The sequence below is a fragment of the Vicugna pacos genome, chromosome 3 (assembly GCF_048564905.1).
Source record: "Vicugna pacos chromosome 3, VicPac4, whole genome shotgun sequence".
NCBI lineage: Eukaryota > Metazoa > Chordata > Mammalia > Artiodactyla > Camelidae > Vicugna > Vicugna pacos.
In genome coordinates, this window is record NC_132989.1 from 82,587,513 (window position 1) to 82,609,431 (window position 21,919).

The 21,919-nt window shown below is 38.3% G+C and overlaps 1 protein-coding gene across 10 annotated transcripts in view; it reads right to left on the reverse strand.

Annotated features, from left to right (window-relative positions):
* Window positions 1-1,715: 1,715 nt before the first annotated feature.
* Window positions 1,716-21,919, reverse strand: part of GAPT (GRB2 binding adaptor protein, transmembrane) — a 30,501-nt gene continuing 10,297 nt past the window's right edge. Inside the window, exons 2-5 of one of the 10 annotated variants that reach the window (XR_012071459.1) lie at window positions 20,208-20,350; window positions 19,076-19,204; window positions 3,927-3,994; window positions 1,716-2,369 (exon numbers count right to left, since the gene is read on the reverse strand). Coding sequence is in view for 7 of the 10 variants with exons in the window: in XM_031675811.2 (XP_031531671.2) it covers window positions 2,620-3,444 (825 nt within the window). In the remaining 3 variants the exon portion in view is untranslated. Of the gene's footprint in view, window positions 3,456-3,926; window positions 3,995-6,536; window positions 6,560-15,532; window positions 15,927-19,075; window positions 19,205-20,207; window positions 20,351-21,919 lie in introns of those variants that run through there. The other 9 variants (XM_072958647.1, XM_031675827.2, XM_031675811.2 and 6 more) reach the window with 9 other exon arrangements.

Genomic DNA, 21,919 nt, shown 5'->3' on the forward strand with positions numbered 1-21,919 from the left:
TCAACATAAAGGTAATATTAATATACCCCAATACTGGGGTAGAGTAATCTATCCCAGTCTATTAGTGACCTCCATGGCAAATGGGCTTCCGCTTAACCCATTGAAAACCTTGCTTTACCGCCTCCCAGTTACTGCTTAGACCAGACACTTAAGGTGGCTTCTCCAGCACCCACCTGTGGCTTGTCACCTCAGTGGTGAGGCTCAAACCTCCCTTAAAATAACAGCACTACAGCTGTTCTGGATTACCTCCCCCACTCATTCCTGCCTGATCTCCAGGGTCCTACCAAGACATAGATATGTTCTGGTGGTCTTTCTGTCAGGCTATTTTCAGCTCCTATGATTGAGCACTAGGTAGGCATGAATATTGATTATTCTAGCAAAAAATTTCCTCTTTGAGACTTCAAAAATGACCATCTGCTCCAGGACCAATCTAGAGGTCAAGAGAACAATATTCTTCACTGTCCTACCCACTTCCACCTTGGCCCTTTCCAGTCATTTCTCAACCCAGTAGCTCTTTACAAAGAAAAGTAAATGTTATCACATCACTCCTCTGCTTAAAACGTTTACTAGATTCCATTTGCACCCATATTTGAGTCTAAGCCACTGACCAAGACCCAAGGGAAATGCATCGTCTATGATTCCCTCCTTTACCAATGTATCAGGTGTCATTTCAGTGCACTCTCAACTAAGCTCCAGCCATCATGGCTTCCTTTGAGATCCCAGAGTACCATAAACTCCCCCATGCCTCAGATTATTTTCACATGCTGGTCCCATCCCTGTCCCCTGCCACGTTCACTCGGATAACCCCTTTACCCTCAGGCCTCAGCTTAAGTGTGTCCTTAAAGATGCCCCTTTGGGCCATTTTATTAAAATCCAAATCCTCTCCCTTGCCCAACTCCATTGTTCTCAAAACCAGAAAGCTTTTTTTTTCCTTCACAACACCTACTATACTATTTTTATTTGTATTATTCAGGGTCCACTTGGGAAAACAAACCATACAAGTTTGTTTTAAAAGAGAGAAGTGAATATAAAGCATTAGCTAAAAAATATTGGTAGACTGAGAAGACAAAAAGAGGACACTGAGGTACCCTAGAGGTGCAGGAAACAGCCACCCTACCTAGACCAGGGATTATCAGAAATTAGGAGGAGGTGCCCTGCAGGGATGGGACCCAGAGCTTGTTTGTTTCCTGCCAGTCCCTTGGGAGCTTGGAGGAGGGCCTGGAGAGCTGATTCTCAGAGACCAGGAAAGGGTGCTGCCTGGCTGGTGCTGGCATCTCCGACAAGGTGCAAAGCAGCTGGTTCTGGGAGTGCTAGAAGGAACTAGAAACTGCAACCAACCGGTGATGCTGGAGTAAATTAAGTGACAACAGTACCGTCTCAGGACAAAAGGAGAACAAGAAGGACCAAGCCCCTTTTGCTTCCTACTGCCTACCAGTCTTCCTTACTGCCCCCTATTGACAGACCTTAACACAGATCAACCCGGCAAAGAGAAAATATAGTTTGCGGAGTTCCAGTCTGAGCAATTTTACAGCAGCACATGCAAGGGTGGGTTTAGAGAGGATGTATCATAGCTTAATAAATGGTATAGTATTTATTTATTGTCTTTTCTTTCCTATTTGACAATACATGTTCAGGACCCATGTCTTTCTTTTTATTATTTTACCCCTCCAGATGCAGAGCACAGTAAGAAGAAAATAGAAGGTACTCAATAAATATTCCTTGGATGGATGAATTTATTCATTTTTTTTCCAAAACAACTTAGCAAAACGTACAATCCAATTCTTGTCAAATGAACAATATTGAGTGCCTCATAAGATGGTCTAGGCATTAAGGCCAAAATGTGAATATTAGGCAGTCCCTTACTATTTAAGGAGAGAATTTAGGACATTCTCATATGACATTAAGTAATAAAATGTCATTGCAAACATTCATGTTTCCCAAAGAAATGCACAGGCAACAAAATCTACAGGACATCAGAAAAAGGTAAACTTAGGTCTGGAATGATTCAGAAGACTTGTGTAAGAAGTTATGGCCAAGGCAGGCCTACGCAAAGCTGTGGAGGAGGGATGCATTTGGCAGGTTTTGAGATGATTTTGATGGGAGCAGAGAATTTGAGGGATTAGTAGAAGTCATTGGAAAAGTAAATTTGAACCAACTATGGAAAATCATGAATTCTGGAGTTAGAATTATTGAGTGTTCTATCTTTTACAAAGAGGAGACATTAAGAGGTTTGGAACAAAGGAGTGATGTGGTCATTGGGAATATTTTCTGAAGATAAATCTGGTAGCATCCTGGGGCTGGAGCAGCATCACCGAGTGTGTAGAAACTTGAGCCAGAAAGGCTAGTTGGCAGACTGTGACAGACAAAGACTGTGGATACAGAAAAAGAAGAGAAAGATAACAAGTCACATTTAGAAGAAAGAATCAATGTAACATAATGTGGAATTGATCTAGGGCAAGGAGGGTGGAGAAGATCTCTGGAATTAATCCCCAGTGATACACAGAGAAGATTCAGAAGGGTGGAGATTAAATTCCATCAGAAGAACTTGACTAATAATGATATCAGCACAAGTCCCAGTGAATATTTATCCTCTAATAACTAAACCCCCATGTGGAAAATTTAGTATGAATCTGGAAGAATATATACGTCTTCTTCTTGTGGGGCTTCAGAAGTGCTAGGCTTCTGGAAGTTATAATAGTCACATGGTGTCTCATTTCCATAGATATGCTCCTCGAAATTGGTCTGCCAAGTGTTTTCATATAGTTCCTTATTGTTGTCTTCTTTTGATTTAGGAGGACCCCTTTCCACATTTTCATAGTTGTCATCTATGTTAGCGTCCACCCCAGCAGAGCTGTGGTCTTGAGTTTGAACTGAGATTTTATACCTTGAGCTGATAACCTGGGGACTTAAAGGGAGTGTTTTAGAATAGTCTTTTCTCCTGCTTTTTCTCCTCTGCAAAAACCTTGGTAAGAAACCTTGCATTGTATTACAGTGTTTCCAGTGCCAAACACACCCAATTCCACAGATCACCAACAGTAAAAGGAGGGAAATTCCTATAGGAATGGCCACGGAAGCATTTCCACAGCTTTCCAGCATTTTCGCACTAATGGTGTCGTTTGATAGTATGGTGTAGCCCTTACTGAATTCACAGGTGCAGACCGATGTAACTCTTTGCAGGGTATGGTTCAAAAGTAATTCCGGAAGCTCACTTAGGCATTTCTGTTTCAGATATGAAAGAAAATCATTTGGTGAAGTCCTGATGTCATCAGAGGAGAGAAGATAGTTCTTGTATCTGATGATTATATAACTATTATTGTATAACTGCACTGTGTCAGGGCGAATTTTGTTCAGCTTTACTTCCTTTTCTATCAATGAAGCACAAATGGGCAGAAGATAACAGCAGAGTAGAAAACTCAAGAAAGGGAAGGTTGAACGATTTGCCATCCAGCTGCCTGCTATAAATTGAAAACATTTTAATTCCATATTTATTACATTGCATAACAAAAAAATCCACCAATTTCTATTACTACATTAAGTATCAACATTTAGTGAGTTCTTCCTTCAGTATAGAATACAGCACTAGCTGTTGTGAGGAGGGAAAAAGAGTTAAAATTAAGAGCCTGTCCCTGCAGCAGCCTGAGTAGTTTTATCACTTAGACTGCAACATAGTTTTTGACAATAAGGCTGATCATTTCAAGAGAAAGATAACGCTCTGAATGCAATGGGAGGAAAGGGACCAGAGTATACATGTGCAGTCATTTCCATCACCACCATCCCCTCCTGTGAAGCCTTGCCTGTCCCTCTTTGTATGATCAGGCACCATGTCTTTTCCTTAATCATGCCTTACTCTGTATTCCCATATTAATGAGTCAATTCTCTATTACAGCATGACAACCTCAATTATAGGAAATTGTGTGTCTCCCTACCTGGTTAAATTGTGGACAGAGATCAGGTCTTTTCCTCTGTACACTCCTAGAGAACAGCATAACACCTACTACAGAAGAGACAATCAATATTTATTGAATGAATGATTACATAAACTTAGATGCTGAGATTTGGAGTCATTAGTTTAAGTTGATAGTTTAAAATTCAAGACATAAAAGGTATAGTATGTACTTAGAAGAAAAGAGCTCTTTGATGTAACACAAAATACCTGAAACCAAAGTATTTAAAACAAAATTGGAAAGCCTTCCTGTCACTAGTCTTCTCACAACTTTCAGCAGATAACTTTCATTCAAATAAGATAATTTTAGAGTGTTATCTGTCGATGTTTTAAAATGGCAAAGAGGAGAGGAACTGGCAGTGTTCAACAAGACCAAGTGCTCTATTATGATTTTTATCAAAACATTATTACTGTATCATTTTATCCTAGACACAGAAATAGTTACATCCAGTATTGTTCTTGTCATTGTTGTTTTCTTCCAGTTTTTTAGCTTTCTATTTTTTTAATTTATTTTTCTTTTTTTATTGAAGTATAGTCAGTTTACAGTGTTGTATCAATTTCTGGTGTACAGCACAAAGTTTCAGTCATACATATACATACATATATTTATTTTCATATTCTTTTTCATTATATGTTACTACATGATATTGAATATAGTTCCCTGTGCTGTCCAGTATAAACTTGTTGTTTATTTATTTTATATATAGTAGTAGTATCTGCAAATCTCAATGTCCACTTCCAGTTTTATTGAGATATAATTGACATAAAACATTGTATTTGTTTAAGGTCTAAAACACGATGATTTGATATATGTATATATTGTGAATTGATTATCACACTAAATTTAATTAACATCCATTACTCACACTTATAATTTTTTTCTTGTGATGAGAACTTTTATGATCTATGCTCTTAGCAACTTTTAGTATACAATAAGTATTGTTAACTATAGTCATCCACTATTGTTAATAGTGCATATGGGGTGATTAGCATCATCTATTGAATGTCAACATCAATAATATTTAGGTATTTGGGGTCAGCTTCTAAACACTTACATGGATTATCTCATTAACCCTACCATGCATAGCTGTCATGTGAAATACATACTACTGTTAAATCTATTTTATGTATGAGAAGAGAGGATTAAAAAAATTAAATAACTTCTTTAACAACTAAGAAGTGATTAATTCTAGACTCAAATAAAACTTTCCCCCCAATATTATTCTTACCTAAGTTTTTTTAAATGTTTATCAAGCACATCCATCACTAAATTTTTAAAGCTTGATTAGCTCTGAGGTTCTTGAGGGCTGGGAAGCACATCTTATTTATCTATATTACTAGCAGCAGCACTAGACACAGAAGAGCTAATTTATTAAATATTTGTTAACAAATTATTAAGATAACAACCGTAATGATAATAGGAAAAAAGAAAATACAGGAAATTGTGCCTTACTCCCAGTGAATATTCATGTACAACAGTGAACTTTTCTGAATTTGTTCAAGGTTGGAATACATCACTGTACAACTTTTCAACCTGGCATTTCAAAGGAAATACAAATGAAATATGACATGTAATTAACTTGTAAAATGTATTTGATGAAACTATAGGACAGACATCCCAGATCGTGACATCTTTTAACCTCTTTGGAAGGTCTGTAGGTTCCCTCCTTCTCTAAGGCCAGACACTGCTTGTGTTCAAGGGCAAAGGTTTGGCAAGTGACTTTAACCATGAGGACCCCAATTCCTTTTTGTAACAGATGAGAACTGACCATATGTAAGATATTTTACAGTATAAATGATTACTCAGTTAAGCAAATATTTGCCAACATATATGAACTAAATTCAAATACTGATCAAAATTAATCAGCTTTTTAAAAGGTGCTGGGACTACAACAGAAGTGGGGAAAGCTAACTATAATCTCCTAAGGATAAGGTAATAAATTGTTCTCTGGTTTTCCAAGAGGAGGATTCATTTTTATAATCAGTGTTGTTCTATATAGAGTAGACATTTTAGTACATTCCCAATATTAACATTGTCAAAAAAAAGTGTTCACTGAGATAAAGACAAGGAGACATTATACAGGAAAGTAAATGCACCCTTTCCCTTTCTTCAGAATAACTTATTAGGAAAAAACCTGCGAGAAATAAGCAAAGACCTACTAGAATGAAGACATATGTTAAACAACAGTCCGACAAATATAACTTACAAGTTTCACTTTGCCCAATTTGAAAGAAGACTATTTGCTTTTGTTTTGGAAAATAATTCCAACAGATTACCTAACAATTATTCATTTGTCTTTAAATCACAAATTGTTGACAAACTTCTGAAATTTTTCAAATCAGATACTGCCCTTCTGTTTGGAAAATAAGGCAACAACGAAGCATAATCTTATACTTGTGAGCCTACATACTGGTAAAGAAACAGGAATGTCACTCTCAGTTTCTAAATTGGTTTTTCACCCAATGGCCACCTATGCCAATTTTCCTACACTGTTTGATAAAATAAAGTCATTAATTATTTAAAATGAGCTAGGTTTTTTTTTTTAAATACAGTTTTTATTACCCAAACAGCTTAAATCAGGTTCTTACTCACCTTGAGATTTGAATGCCAAGCACCGTTTTGTTCTTTTGGTTATGTTTTAAACTTGCTCTGGCTTAGAACTCGTTCCTCTTTTTTGTGTAAGTCAGTTACTTCCTTCTTTAACCCCGCCTTTCAAATATTTCATACTTGAAAAGTTTCCTGGCTCTAGAGGAAGTTCTTATCAGATGCCCCACAATTAAGATAAATTGTATGAGTTTTTGAATAAGGAAGTCCAGCCCTTTGTCATAATCCAGTAATATTCTCCAACTATATTAAAAAATGATGCATGAAGCCTAGTTGGTTTTTTATTTGAACAATATTTGCAGTCCTCACTTTAGAATCAATAAAAGTCATTTAATTTGCACTTCAAAGTTTTTAAAAAGAAATACTTTAAAATGCAGTAATACATAGGTCTTATTTACTTGTCTGCTTGTCTGCTAGAACAGTCCTTGTTCCAAATACTATGTCCCAATGCCCCAGGCTACATCTTACACTTGTCAAACCCGTATCCCAATTTTGGTTCAGAAGGTGTTAGTATGAATTTAAATTGATAAAATAGGAATTTCCTAAAGTATATTTCAAGGTGAATTACTTCTGGGATTTTCTAGTAGGTCTTTCAAATAAATTAGGGAAATAGAGATTCAGGTAAGCATATTAATGACATTTATCATATTAAAGGCCATGAGCTGTCCTACAGCAAACAAAAAAAAAAGAAAAATTATGTAACTTCATTTAATAATAGTAGCTAGCATTTTCTGAGCACTTCCTATGTATTCTAAACACTTTGTGTACTTACTACTAAGTAAATCCCGACAGCAACCTGATGAGGGAGGACTCTATGCATCCTCTCTAACGGAGGAAGAGGGGATGAAAACAGAGTGGTGAGATAATCACCCCCCATGGGGCTGGCAGCTGGCCTCCGGCACCTGTGTGCTACTGCCACTAACCTAGCTGTCTCTCTAGGCTGAATGACACATTTCCAACACAGAACTCTTATTTAATAGCATCTCTCAGAAAACAACTCCGTGGAATGCCAAAATGGGAAATGCTGAATTAGATGAGATGATAAAGTAATGGAAATTTTGCTAACTTAAGTTGTACTGGAACTTTTTCAACCACAGAGCATGAACTTTGTATATGGGTGGTTTAAATGAAGATTTAGTTACTGGGATACCAATGGGACATTCAAGAAACAGTACTGTCAGTGCTGACTGGACGTCGCCACTGTGCCAGGCATTGTGCTACGCAACGGGTGCAACAGGGAACAAACTCCCTGCACCACCTAAAGCCTAGTCAAGAGGCTGCTGTAACCACAGATCATTTCAGATCAAGGTGATAGGAGCCCAGAAAGGAGCCCATTATGCACAGGGAACCGTGGGAGAAAGGAAAAGAGACATCCAGCTCAGAGTTATCAGGAAAAGGAAGACCTGAGCAAAGCCTCACAGAATAAGATGGAGATAATCAAGGCAGAACAGGAGCGTTCAAGGCAAGGACTCCCAAGTGAAGGAGATTATGAAGTTGTGAACCTACGAATGTGAACGTGCTCTCCAGGCCCACCAGTATATTTCACTGCAATACTAGCCACCCCTCCAAGTAATACACACTCACATGGGCACACAATCCACAAATAATGTAATAAATACAATATTTATGTAAATCACATGGTCTACTTTAGAACTCAGGACAGTTGGATATTCATCCAGATTTTGCCATTTAAACTTAGAAAAAGTATTTAACCCTTTATCGCTTTAGTTTTTCAAAGACAAATAAAATGAAGGGATATGGTCCTTTTTTCTAGATAGGATTTATTTTTGAGTAACAGATATAAGATATAACCATTCTTTGACTTTACAGAAGAAATGCTCTATATATACACTCAAAATAGAATCATTGTGTACTCATTATTTGATGGATCAGGTACTATGATTTGAGTTCTATGTTTTCCTACTTCTCTGTCTTTGGACTAGCAAGACACATTTTTATTGGCTTCTCACAGTTTCCTTTTTAATCACAGCGCTTATATCTAGGGTTTCTTCTCCTGCTGTTCCTTCCATCATGTGGTTTGGGTAGCAGAAGGCCTGGGAGGTCAGTTGTTCTATAGTGTAATTTGGACTGGACAGTTTATCCAAATAGACCTTTTTCTCCTACTAACTAATGGCTAACAACCACTTTACTTAACTGTGATTTAAATTCCTAGCAATTTCTTTTGTGTCAGTTAATATCTATATATTTTAACCATGTACTTTTTCAGATACTTGAGCAGAGTAATATTAGTGATGATTGACATGGACAAACATTTATGTATATGGATTTTATTTGAAAGCTTGCCTGACTAAAAACAACTCCCTGGATATTCTGTAAGGAGCCCCCAAACTCCATGCTACTGGTGAAAGACATTACGGAAATGTACATTTTAGCATAAGGCATTATGTCGCCTGGGAAAGGTAATACACTTACTAGCTAGCAAATTTATTAATACTGATTGGTTTATGAGATTAACCAAAAATCAACTAGAGCTTTAATGGAATAAGTCACTGCCTTCCAACTACTAAAGTTTCACTGTGAGGGCTAAAGAGTTAAAATTTTAAAGTGAGGACGTTGAGCAGTTGAAAGTGAGGAGAGAAGGCATGAATAAGAAGGGGTCAAAATGAAACCAGTGCAGTTATGCTTTGAGCCAATCCAGTCAGCAGCTGGCAAACTTAAATCATACAATTCTGAGGAGGTGGGAATGGATTTTACTGGAAGAGATCTGAGGCATTATTAAGACAAGGAATTCATTCTCAAACCTGAAAGTCTATCTAGATCAATTATGAAGCTTTTTAAAAAATGCAAATTCCTAGGACTCTGGGGATTCTGCTTCATTATGTCTAGGGCTCAGGGATCTTTATTTTGAAAGTTAAGAACAATTTCAAGGAATTTCTAAGAGGAATAAGTGATTGCACAAACTGTGGGGGGAGGAATTTTACTTTTGATTTTACACTCTTTAACATTATTTTATCTTTTTTCATTAACATGTATCACTTTTATAACAAAAATGAACACTGAAATCACCCAGATGGTTTTGACTTATGGCCAGCGTTGGAAACTACTGATACAAATGAACCCTGTGAGGGTGAGAGAAGTGATGTGATTTACTCCATAGCCTCCAGCCTAGAAAGTAGAAATCTAGCCCAGATATCAAAACAGTCTCCTGACTCTGACCCAGTACTTTTCTAATATACCACACTATCTCCATGAGGAGTAGATACAAAGTCAGTTCCTAGATGTCTGTCAGAATATATATGACAGGAAGTCAGAGACAAGAAAACGAGAAAGACCCGTCATGGATGCCACAGGTAGTGAACCATGAAAGATGTTACTCTGCTGGTGAAACATTTTATTGTGAAATCTGCCACCTGAAATACCTGTCATGACTAAAGAGAGGTACACGGTTATGGCTCATGTGACAACTCAGAAAGGTGAGGTTATGGTCAAGGGCTAAAAAAGAAGACACAAAGAAAAACAAAGTAAAAAGACCCAAGAATTCCACTCCTAGGTATATACTCAATAGAAATGAAAGCCATCTGTGTTTATGACCACTTCCTTCATGATATCCCAAAGCTCTAGAAACATTTCAGATGTCCATCAACAATACAATGGGTAATGGATCATGGTAAATCCACATAATGGAGTACAGCACAACAATGAAAAAACCAAGGTACTGATATGCACAACAACATGGATCAATCTCAAACTTAATATAGAATTAAAGAAGCTACACACAAAAGAAGACATATGTATGATTCCATTCCTGAAATCATGTAAAGCTTACCTATGAACATATAATGATAGAGGTCAGAAGAGTGGTAATTACTACAGACTGGGAGGTACATAAGTTAGCCTTCTCAGATGCTAGAAAAGTTCTACATCTTGATCTTTGTGGTGGCTAAAAGATGTATATATATATATATATAACTATTCATCAAGCTGTCCATTTAATATTTGTGTACCATATTATGTAAATTGTATAGTAATTTAAAAAAAGAAATTGGTAATAAATAGTAGGACAGCTCTTTCAAACGTCATGAAAAATTGAGATAACTAGATATATGTTTTCTATTCATTCAGATCACTGTCTTTTTTGGTAAGCTGGTCTACTAATACGAGTAGGGGAAAATTTTGTTAAATTGCAGGTACACTTTGAGCTGGATGAATTATAACTTTATCTGAAGCATCCTGAGTCTGGAAGTTGGCAAAGGTTGATGGGAGTTATTAATGAATCTCGAACTTCCACCAAGTCAAAGCAGGAAATTTCTACTTTCTGAGATTATGAATATGGTCTTTCATTGGCACACCTTGACTTACTTGAGGGATGTGTTGCTGAAAAATTATATCCAATCTAAAAACACAGGTTGAAAGCAATTTTACCTAAAAAAGAATAATTCTGGGATCTTGGGCAAGAAACACAACTTCCCCATCTTGCTTTCTTCATCCATAAAATAACAATGGATTCAATAATCCCCAAGGTTCCTTCAAATTCTACTAGGTAGAAATGAACATCATAAAAATGGTCATGACATTCAGAACAGGATGTTTAAAAGTGGTTTTCATGCTTGGTATACACTTCCTTTTACTCCAACTCCCTTTTTTCATCATAAGTCTTTCCTAATTGTTAACACAGATCAGATAACATGTCTTGAAACTTGCTTCAACTTCAGTTGAACAACATTTCTTTCTCCTTCCCCCATTCTTTCCCCTATTATTGCTTCAGATTAAAATACATGGACATTAGAAAGCTGAATAATCATTCAATATGAAAAAATTGAAAATATTTTACTTCGTCATGAAAAAATTGAAAGCTGCATAATTTAGCAGCCCTATACCAGAAACACCATTCATCTTAGACTGTGTATATAACTGTACAAGTCAGGTAATTGGTAAACAAGTCCAACAGATTTTTCTTTTGTTCATTTGAGAAGGAGAGTCCTGTAAACTAGGATTAATAATAGACACCAGGTCCGTCACTGTTTGATTCTGCCAACTTCTTCAGCAAATGTTGCAAGGCATTGCATAGCATTCTTTTAAAATAACTGGACGTATTTTGAAACTTTACACTGTAGTGAGGCTGGATGTGAGAACTATTGGGTAGTAGACGCCTTTCACCCACAGACAGTGTTGACTACTATCACCATTTCACACCTGGCAGGGAGGGGGTCCTCGGGGGTGACCACTTGTCAGAAGAACGAGTCTTCAGAGCACTTTGTTTGAAGACCTTGAATGATCTTATTTGTACACTGATTCTGAGCAGGAAATTAGGGAGGGGTAGAGACCAGTATCTATTTTAGAGTCACTTTTTTTCCCAAACTGAGGTAGTGCCCTCTGCATCTTTATTCCCAGGAGGAGTAGAGGGTGAAGAAAACAACAAACACTAACAGAGTGGGTGAGGCAGGGGACCTGTCTAAAAGGGTCCTGATAATGAGGCCCTCTTTCTCTTATGTGGGAATCATCATCAGGTGAACATTGGTGGATACTTACCCAGAACAGGAGGGCATTTAGTGCATGAGGCATACATTGTTAAATGTCTCAGATAGGGCAGTGTTATGCCCCGGCTAAGCCAGCTTCTCTGAATCCCACGTTCAAGCTTCCTTGTAGACCACTGGCTTCTCTTTGGAAGACCAGGCTAAGTCATGTTCTTTCTTAAGAGACATATCTCACCATGAAATGGTCCTTTCATTAGTTAACTTATCAGAATTTTCAGACCACCTCCCTTTTCAGAATCTATCCTATCTTTAACATTAACTAGCAGTCACAGAGAACCTCAATTTCTTATCTACAATGAATTTTAGTGGGTTAATGGTTCTTAACCCTAGCTGTTCACTGGATTCTCCTTAAGGAACGTTTAAAAATACTGATGCTTGGGTTCCAGTCCACAAAAATTAAAGCAAAATCCCTGAGGGTGAAATTCAAGAATTACTAGTTTCTAAAAGCTCCTCAGGTGTCTATGAAGTCCTCAGCAAGCCAGTATTGAACAGTCAGGCCTCTTTTGAACTAATATTCCATGACTCTGTGCTGTCTGATCTTGAGAACCACTTAACTCCTCACTTAAGTTTTCTTCACTACAAAAAGAGAACTTGAAATACAGTGTTGTAAAAAAAATCTGCAAAGTGCTCAAAGTTCATCCCAGAAATACGTTATTAAAAATTCTCAGGAATGTACATGCTCGCTAAAATGACACTAACAGTTCACATGGACTGCACACTTGATCATGTGTCAGACCATTCTCTAATTCCTTTACATGGATTTTCCCTTTTATTTCTATAAGGATAGGGATGGGTATTATTTAATAGTTTGAACATGAAAAAACTGAGACATGGAGAGACTGAATTACCCTCTGAAGGTCAGATAGCTCTTTCCAGACCTTGAACTCACACTCACACCATGCGACTTGAGTCTAGAGCAAATGCTTTTAACCTATACAGTATTTACGGACTGTCCTCTTACTTTTGGTGTGACCAAATGCTTACGATGCCCCAGATTAAAATCTGCTTTATCCCAAATGGTGTAGAGTTGAATCTCTATTTGTTTCAGAACACCTGACCTGAGCCAGAGATGGTGGTCCTGACTGTAGGAGGTTTGGTGGGTTTGACTGGCTGAAGCAAAGCTGTTGCCTGGGTTTTGATGAAGTCTGAGGGGTTTCAGTAAGTAAGTGATAAAGGAGGTATAAAAATAAGAGACTGTGCTGTAAGATGAAGCACATGATTAAGAATCTTTCTTCTATACAATTCACAGAAGAGGAGTGACATGTTCAAAATGGGGCCTGAGTCTGGTGGCCCTTGTTACTACCATGGAGGATGATGGGGATGACCGCAGGCTCAGCTCCCACTGGGGTCAGTGAGCTGCTCCAAATAGAGTCTTCCCACTTCTCTGCATGTACAGGGATGTGCCCTTACTCCAGTCCACATCATCTCTTGCCTGAACAAATGCAATAGCCTCTTACTGGTCTTCTTTATCCTGCCCTGGGCATCCTACCATACTGCGTCCTTAAAGCTGATAAGAGTGATATCTCTCAAACATCAATTAGTCCACGTCTGCCTCATACTTAAGACCCCTGAGTGGCTTCCTAGAGTCTCGGAATTAAACCCCAACCCTTACTGACAAGGATTTTCATGATCTGGCCCCTGCCTCCTCCCTCTCTCATTAGATCCAGGCACTTCTGCCATCTCTAATTCTCCAATGCACGCAGTTCGTTCTTGCCTTTAGGCCCTGCGTTAGCTGTTCCCTTCAGCATGATGTTACACCTGTGCATCAACACTCAGGTAAAGAAACTGAAAATCACCACTGCTTTGGGACCCCCAATTTACCCCACGCCATGACATTATCTTCCCTCATCTCCAGAGTAACAACCATCCAGGTTTTTCTGTTAATCATTCCTGGCTTTCTTTATAGTTTTACAACCTCTGTATATATCTCTAAATAGTCTGGAAAACCAGAGAGCAAGCACAGACTCAGCTAATGTAGGCACGGCAAGACCTCCACTGCAGATAGGCTCCAGGGGGGAGAGAAGCCACGCTGAGCCACAAGACCACCGCGGCCTCCCTAAGTGCCTATAAAGACCCTTCTGGTGGGCTGGGGTGTCAGTGGGACAGGCCCAGAAAGTGACATGTGAACATACAGCTTGTTGCCAGGCAGCTGGTAGGGCTCTAGCATGGACCAGACATGGATGTCCAGTGGAGGCAAGGTCAGAGAGAGAGGGTGCTTTGTATTTTCTGCTTCTGAGTATGGCTTTTAGGGGTAGGTCAGAGAAGAGCATTTCTGTGCAGTCAAAAGGGGCTTCAAGTACCTTGGCAGCATACTGTCAAGGCAAGCCAAGTGCAGGAAAGTCTCAGCGCCAGGCCCACTGGGACCTTCTGTCCTTCGGCTTAAAAGGGTACAAAATCTTGGTAGTTTCTTACAAAACTAAACATACCTTCAACATATGATTACCACACAATCACATTCCTTAGTATTTACCCAAAGGAGTTAAAAACCTATGTTTACACAAAAACCTGCACAGGGATGTTTACAGCAGCTTTATTCTTAATTGCCAAAACTTAGATGCAACCAAGATGTCTTTTACTAGCTGAAGAGATAAATAAATATCTAGACAATGGAATATTATCCAGGGTGAAAAAGAAAAGAGCTATCAAGCCATGGAAAGACACGAAGGAAACTTTAATGCATATAACTTAGTGAAAGAAGCCAATCTGGTAAGACTACGTACTGTATGATTCCAACTATACGACATTCTGGAAAAGCAAAATTATGGAGGCAGTAGAAAGATCAGTTGTTGTTTATGGTTGGGAAAGGGGGAAGATACAAATAGGCAGAGCACAAAGGATTTTTAGGGCAGTGAAAATACTCTGCATGATACCCTAATGATGACATTATACATTTGTCCAACTCATAAATGGTATAACACCAAGACTTAACTGTAATGAAAACCATGCACTTTGGGTGATTATGATGTGTAAATGTAGGTCAGCTGTAACAAATGTACCACTCTGGTGGGGGATGTTGGTAATTGAGGAGGCCCTGCATGTATTGGGGTAGGGAGTATACTGGAAATCTCTGTATCTTCTCAATTTTGCTATGAATCTTAAACTGTTCTAAAAAATAAAGAACCTTAACTTTAAAAAGGTAAAAAATCAGCTTCAATAGGATATATTACTTTCAACTAAAACTGTGACTGATGCACTGTAAATTTATATTTTTTTATATTTGTTTTTGCCTTATGTATTTAGATGATCTTATGACATGTTTTATTGGATACATGTTGGAACTCTTCTGTTGTAAGAGACACAATCACAACTCAAATGCTTACACAAAGCAGATTTACGGAGCTATATAACAGGAAAGTCTATGAGTTCAATTTCACTGGTAATCTTTTATTTCTCAAACTGCCTAATGGGTACATGGATGCCTATTATAATAATTTTTATACCCTCCTGAATATCTGAAATACCTCAAAATAAATTACAACAGAATGAAATAAACAAACAAGAAGTAGTTGGATCCAGTAGCTCAAGAAATGTCATCAGCCCTGGACCCTCCTTCTCTGGGCTGGCTCCCTTTCCTCTGCAGGCCCTCTAAAGCTGGAATTCCCTGCAGCTCCAGGCTTGCTATATTTACAGTGGGCAGTATAGTGGCAAGGGTGCTTGACTTCTCAACAATTCCAGAGGTCCCAGAACAGACCACTGGCCTGCGTCAGATTTCAAGCCAATTCTTGGAAGAACTGCTTGGCTTAGGGTGTATGATGCTCTGATGGGCTCTGATGGGCTCTGATGTGAAGCCAGGCTCGTGTGTCCTCTTTGAGCTGATGGAGGAGGCTAACCACTTCTCTTCCTTTGCTGATGCAGTTTACAAATGGATATTGTGGAGTTTTGACTAGAAGAAGGGGGATGGATGTGGGGCAGGAGAAACACAAGTGAGTGTTTCTTTTCTTAAAGATTCTTTAAATGAAAAAGGACAGGGACAAGACAACAGTTCTCTCAGGACAGAGACAGTTATTTCTCAAGTTGTCTCCCAAATTCCGTTCAGTTCCTAAGGCAGTTCCAAAGCAGAATTATTGCCAGTAAGTCAAGAAGAACCAACATTGTCCCACTGGCAGAAGGAGGTAATAGAATTATATTTTTGTCAGTAAAACTAGTATTTTGTCAGAGTATCTATGGCAAAGGTTCTCTCCTTGACTGAACTCTAGCCAGGCTCCTCTCAAGCCCTTTCTCAGGTAGGCCTCAAACTTGGCCTATAAAGACTTGAACAAACACCAACATAGTTTCTAGCAGCTCAAGACTGCACCCCTAGGATGACTCTCACACCCCCTGAAAGTGCCTGTCTGAGAAAACTCCTTCCTGCCAAAAGAATTTACTGTTTGTTTCAGCCAATGCTTGGAGATAGAGCCCATCTCCCAGTCTCTGTGGGAGGATAGGTACCCAACTTTGGTAAGGGCCAGTCAGCAAGCCCAGATGGATGTCACAAGGACCAGCTCCCTACCTCTTCTTGCTTTTTGTAAGCTTTTGCCTTACTGACTGACTCTGCTGAGCCTCCCTCACCAACACTCCTGTTCTCACTCTCCCTCTAAAGCACCCAGTCACCTCTGTATAAACTGAAGTTGAGTTCATTTCATGCTGAACTCCTTTCCCTACTGCAGTAGATTACTGATTATAATCAGTCCTATCACTTTACCAGGTGTCTGGCTTTATCTATCCTTGGTTCCTGTATCACCCCTAGGGAAAAAGTACCAGAGGTTAAGAGCCGGTATGCTCCCGGAGCAAAAGCTGTAGAATCAAAAACCAAAAAACACTGCCCTCTACTGGCTGAAAATCTGGATTTGGCAATGAACTTTTTTTTCCACTTACTACCCCCAATTCTTTTATGTATGCTAAGTTATCATCATCTTTGTTATAAATATGACTTCTTTGCAACTGATCATTAGAGACCACCATACTCAGGGCCAGCAAAACTGGAGCAGGTAGTATGTGTGACTATTTCAGCCAGTCGGCCCAGCTGTGGGGAGACAGCTTCAAAGTGCTCACTGACAATTTCAGAAGGCATCTTTATAAGTCGACTTCAGATTGACAAACTCAGAAACACTGAGCTACTTCACATAATTTCAATAACTCATCCTTTACATTATAGTACCAAGAGAGTTTGCTGACGACATTGTTTAAAAATTTTTTTAGCTTTATTAAGGTGTAACTGACAACTTGTAATATATTTAAAGTATACAATGTAAAGATTTGATGTAGGGATACATTGTGAAAGGATTCTCCAATTGAGTTAACATATTCATCTGCTCACATATTTACTTTTTCTATTGGTGAGAACACAAGATCTACTCTCTTAGAAAATTTCAAGGATATAATACATTACTGTCAACTATAGTCACCATACTATACACTAGACCCTCAGACCTTATTCATCACATATCCTAAAGTTTGTACCCTTCTACCAACCTGTCTGCATTTCCTCCACCATCCCCTATCCCCTGGTAACCAACATTTTATTCCATGAGTTTGTTGTTCTTGTTAGATTTCACATATAAGTGATACCAAGCAGTATTTGTCTTTGTCTGACATTTAAATTAGCATAATGCCCTTCAGGTTAATCCATGTTGTAGAAAATAACAGGATTTCCTTCTTATTTTAAGACATTTGAATAATATTCCATTGTCTACATATGTCACATTTCTTTCACTTATCATTGATGGACACAGGCGGTTTCCATATCTTGTCTGTTATGAATAATGTTGCAATGAACGTAGGAAAACACATATTACTTCGAGATTCTGATTGTGTTTCCTTTGGATATACACCCTGAAGTGAGATTGCTGGATTGTATGGTAGTTCTATGTTTAATTTCTTGAGGAACCTCCATACTGTTTTCCATAGTGACTGTACCAGACATTCCCACCAAGAGTATACAAGGACTCCTTTTTCTCCACATCTTTCCCAGCATTTGGTATCTCTTGTCCTTCTTATAACAGACATCCTAATAGGTGTGAGGTGATATCTCACTGTGGTTGTGATTTGGATTTCCCTGATGATTAGTGATGTTTAGCACCTTTTCATGTACCCGTTGGCCAACTGTATGTCGTCTTTGGAAAAAACATCTATTCAAGCACTTTGCCATTTTTAATTGGGTTATTATTATTTGCTATTGAGTTATATGAGTTCCTTGTATATTTTGGATATCAATGCCTTATCAGACAAATGGTGGGCAAATATTATCTTCATTTCCATATGTTCCCTTATTTTGTTGATGATTTCCTTTGCTGTGCAGAGAAGCTTTCTAGTTTGATATAAGATGACACTGTTTATCTGCACCTTCCTTGATCTTTAATTTTTAATACTTTATTTTGAAAAACAAATATTTACTGTTTGTTCATTGTAGGAAATTTGAAAAATAAAGAAACCTTAAAGGGGGCAGTATTGATAAAATTACATGTTAAAAACTTGTAAGAAAAAGACAATGGGCAACAACCCTAAAATGGACCTCTCTCCTCCTCCTCTATCACGGATTTCTTGGCATATCTTGCAAGCAATCTTTTGACTCCTCTGCTCTCCACCCACACTGCTACTTTCAGCACAGGTCTTCACTTCCTACTTTCCTGAGATCATTGCCTGGAGGTGGAGGCTCTGACCTCCTCCCTAGCTGTCTCCAGAGCTCTCCACTCATTCCTGCCAGTTTTAGAGGAAGAGCTGTCTTCTTTGTTCTGAAACCAAGTTCCTTCCCCTGTGCCCCCTGCGCCCTGCATTATATTCCTTCAAACAGGCTTCACCATCCAACATCCTAAATTGCTCTTTCAGTTACAAAAGCTATATTAACCCAAATGATCTGGCAAATAGTATTATAAATAATATCCCATTTTCCTCATCATCACTGCCCAACTTTTTGAATGATCTAAACAGACTGCTAACTCTGCCCATCTGTAGAAACTGCCCTCACAGAGACTCATCTCTCATTATTATTCTCCTTGATTTTTCTGCGACATCTGGCACTTCTCATTACCCCTCTTTTTTTGCCTTCATACTTACCTCCTGGATTGGAGTCTCCTCAATCTTCTCTTCTGGTTCTCCTCCTTGGCTCCTGACTTTCTGTGGTCTTTTTCTGTCTCTTCAGGTCCTCTAACTCCCAGCACTTCAGATGTTTTGATTCATGTACTCCTTAATAAAATAATTCTGAAAATTATGTACCACCTTACACATTTTTAAGTTGATATGTAAATTTTTCATAAGATTAAGGGTCACAAGGAATAAAATATTTACAGCAGTGAATATTATATGTGCAGCTTACATACATTTTTGCCAAAACTATGGAGCTACACCTTCAGTTTGTGGAAAACTTCACTATGTAATTTAATTGCCAGTCTTCACTGCCAAACCAATCAATCAGAAAACTGACTTAGTGTTCAAACTCAAATAAATGTGTTAATAACTGTTCTGTGACAACCATCTCGTTTGTAAATTCTAAGTCTTGGGAGAGAAAAAAGAAAGAAAGAAAAAAGGGAAAGAACAGAAGAGAAATGATGAAGAATGAAGCCTTGCTGCAGCTTTGCCTCTGGGAGGAAGCTTCCTGCAGAAGCTCTGCAGCCTCAGATTTCCCCTTTGTTTCAGGGGTTCCAGAGGTGTTTAATGAAACTGAGGGCAGTCATCAATTATATCCCTTAGACTATAACTTGCTTAATAAACCTGCTTTCACTGCTGAAGCTCACTTTAATCGTTCCTGCAAGTCGCATATCCTCCAAGCTTCACATAGACAATACAGACAATATATTACAAGACCTCTTTAACAGCTCTTCATGGATAACACCTCTGATGCATGGATCACTGTGGTAATGATTGCTTAAAATGTTTTTCAGGAACTTGGAGTCAGCTCTGGTCCAGTTCGAGAGCTAACGGGTTAAGGCTGGTTGGGCCCACCAACCCTCCAACTGGACCTGCATGAGTGTCCCATGAATAATCTTCTGCTGTTAGAGGGCCAAAAACTCCAGCCTCAGATCATGCTAACACCACCATTTTCTGATCATGATTTCCAAGAAGCAGCATGTAACTCAGATACGCTGGCACAAAATATTCATTACCTCACCTTTTCCCTACCTCCAATCACATTTCTCCATGCCCAAGACCACTCTGCTTCTCTATCCTATAATTATCCCAAGCCTCTCACCTTTGGGGAGGAGGACCTCGGACTTGTTCTCCTGTCTTCTCACTTGGCAGCCTCATGAACACTTTCCGGCTTCAAATCTTGGTGTCTCCGCACTTGGCTCACTGCATGTCAGGCAAATGAATGTGGTTCAGTAACATTTACACCTGGAAGAAATGCCCAAGAGTAAAGTTCTGGCTAGATGGATAAAAGTCCAGATGCAAAGATGAGAGGCATGCCTCCTACTGTGAACAGGAGAAGGGCAGTTCTGAAAGAGAAGCTGGGAGAGGAGAAGCAACAGGTGGGGGTATTCGCAGACAGATGTTCTAGGGAAGAGTCCACGTAACAGCTGGGAACTTATAAACTGATTTCCTTGAAACTATCTATGTCCTCAGTACCCTTTGAAACATTCCAGTATGTGCATAACCTCGTTTGAATTGAGTAGCCTACAAAATAAGTTACTGGTTACTTTCTCTATATTTTTTCTTGAAGAACTGACAACATTCTCACAAATCCAATTATCACATCCAGGTGGATGACTCAGAAACCTGTTGACCTCTTTTAGTGTTTTCACCAAGCAGATGTCTCAACAGGAAGATCTCACATTTAACTAGAAATTTTCACTTCACAGTCAGCATGACAATAAAATCTATAAATTTTTTGTGTGTAGGTATTTCTCCAACAAGTTTCAGCCTGAGAAAAAAAGAAAGGCAAAACCAGAACCTTCTAGTAGGCTCTTCTGTCTGCCTAACCTCTGGTGATTCAATGAACCTCGTGCAGATTCAGAGTGATGACTGCGTAGGTTACATTCTGTGTGAGAAAGAGGAAGAGACAGAAGTATTTACATATGAATATAACATGTGTGCATACAGACAGATAAGTAGGTAGGTAGATACAGATAGACCAACATATCTGCTTATATTTTCAGGAGGAAATTCTGGAAGGTAAACCCAACTCTAATGAAAATACCAACCAGGTAGGGATGGGGGCTGTGGCATAAACAGTATTAAGTGAACAGAAATGAAAGTATGGCTTCTTGGAGCTTACTTTTATGTAATTTTGATTTTTGAATCATGTAAATGTTTTACACGTTCAAAAAAAAGTAGCCCTAAAATTGAAAATATTTTAAAAGGAAAGATACTACCTATTAAAACTTAACATAATCAGACAGTGAAAAGGATTACTTTAGATCATTCTAGAATATCATATTCTTGCTGAAAACCTTTGGAAGGTTATATTCTAAGGTCAAAAAGAGCTTCAAATTCAGTGGTTTTATTATTAATGGTAACATTGATATTATCTGGAAGTCATTTTATGTGTATTATACACCTGAAACAAATAAACAGTTATGTCACTATAAAATTTTCATTTTAAGAGATGAGTATAAAATAAAAAAAAATTAAATAAAACTCGATAGTCCAAATAATCCAAACTTGAATTGACAAATGTTAATTTAAACCCCTGATTTTAAAATGTTATTTCCTATCTCTGTTTTCTGAATGGGCCAGCATTAAAAGAAAGTGAATATAATTGATTAATACACTTATAACATGTAAAAATTCACAAGACTACAATATTTTAAAAAAAGTAAACATAGAAACAGAAACTTTCCTGCCCACACTGGAGGTGACTATTACACCAAATCCTTATTCTGAAAATTGATAATAAGAGTGGATGCATTAATTTATTCTTCTTGTAGTTGAGGATAACAATATGACCCCAGTTAATAAGTTTTT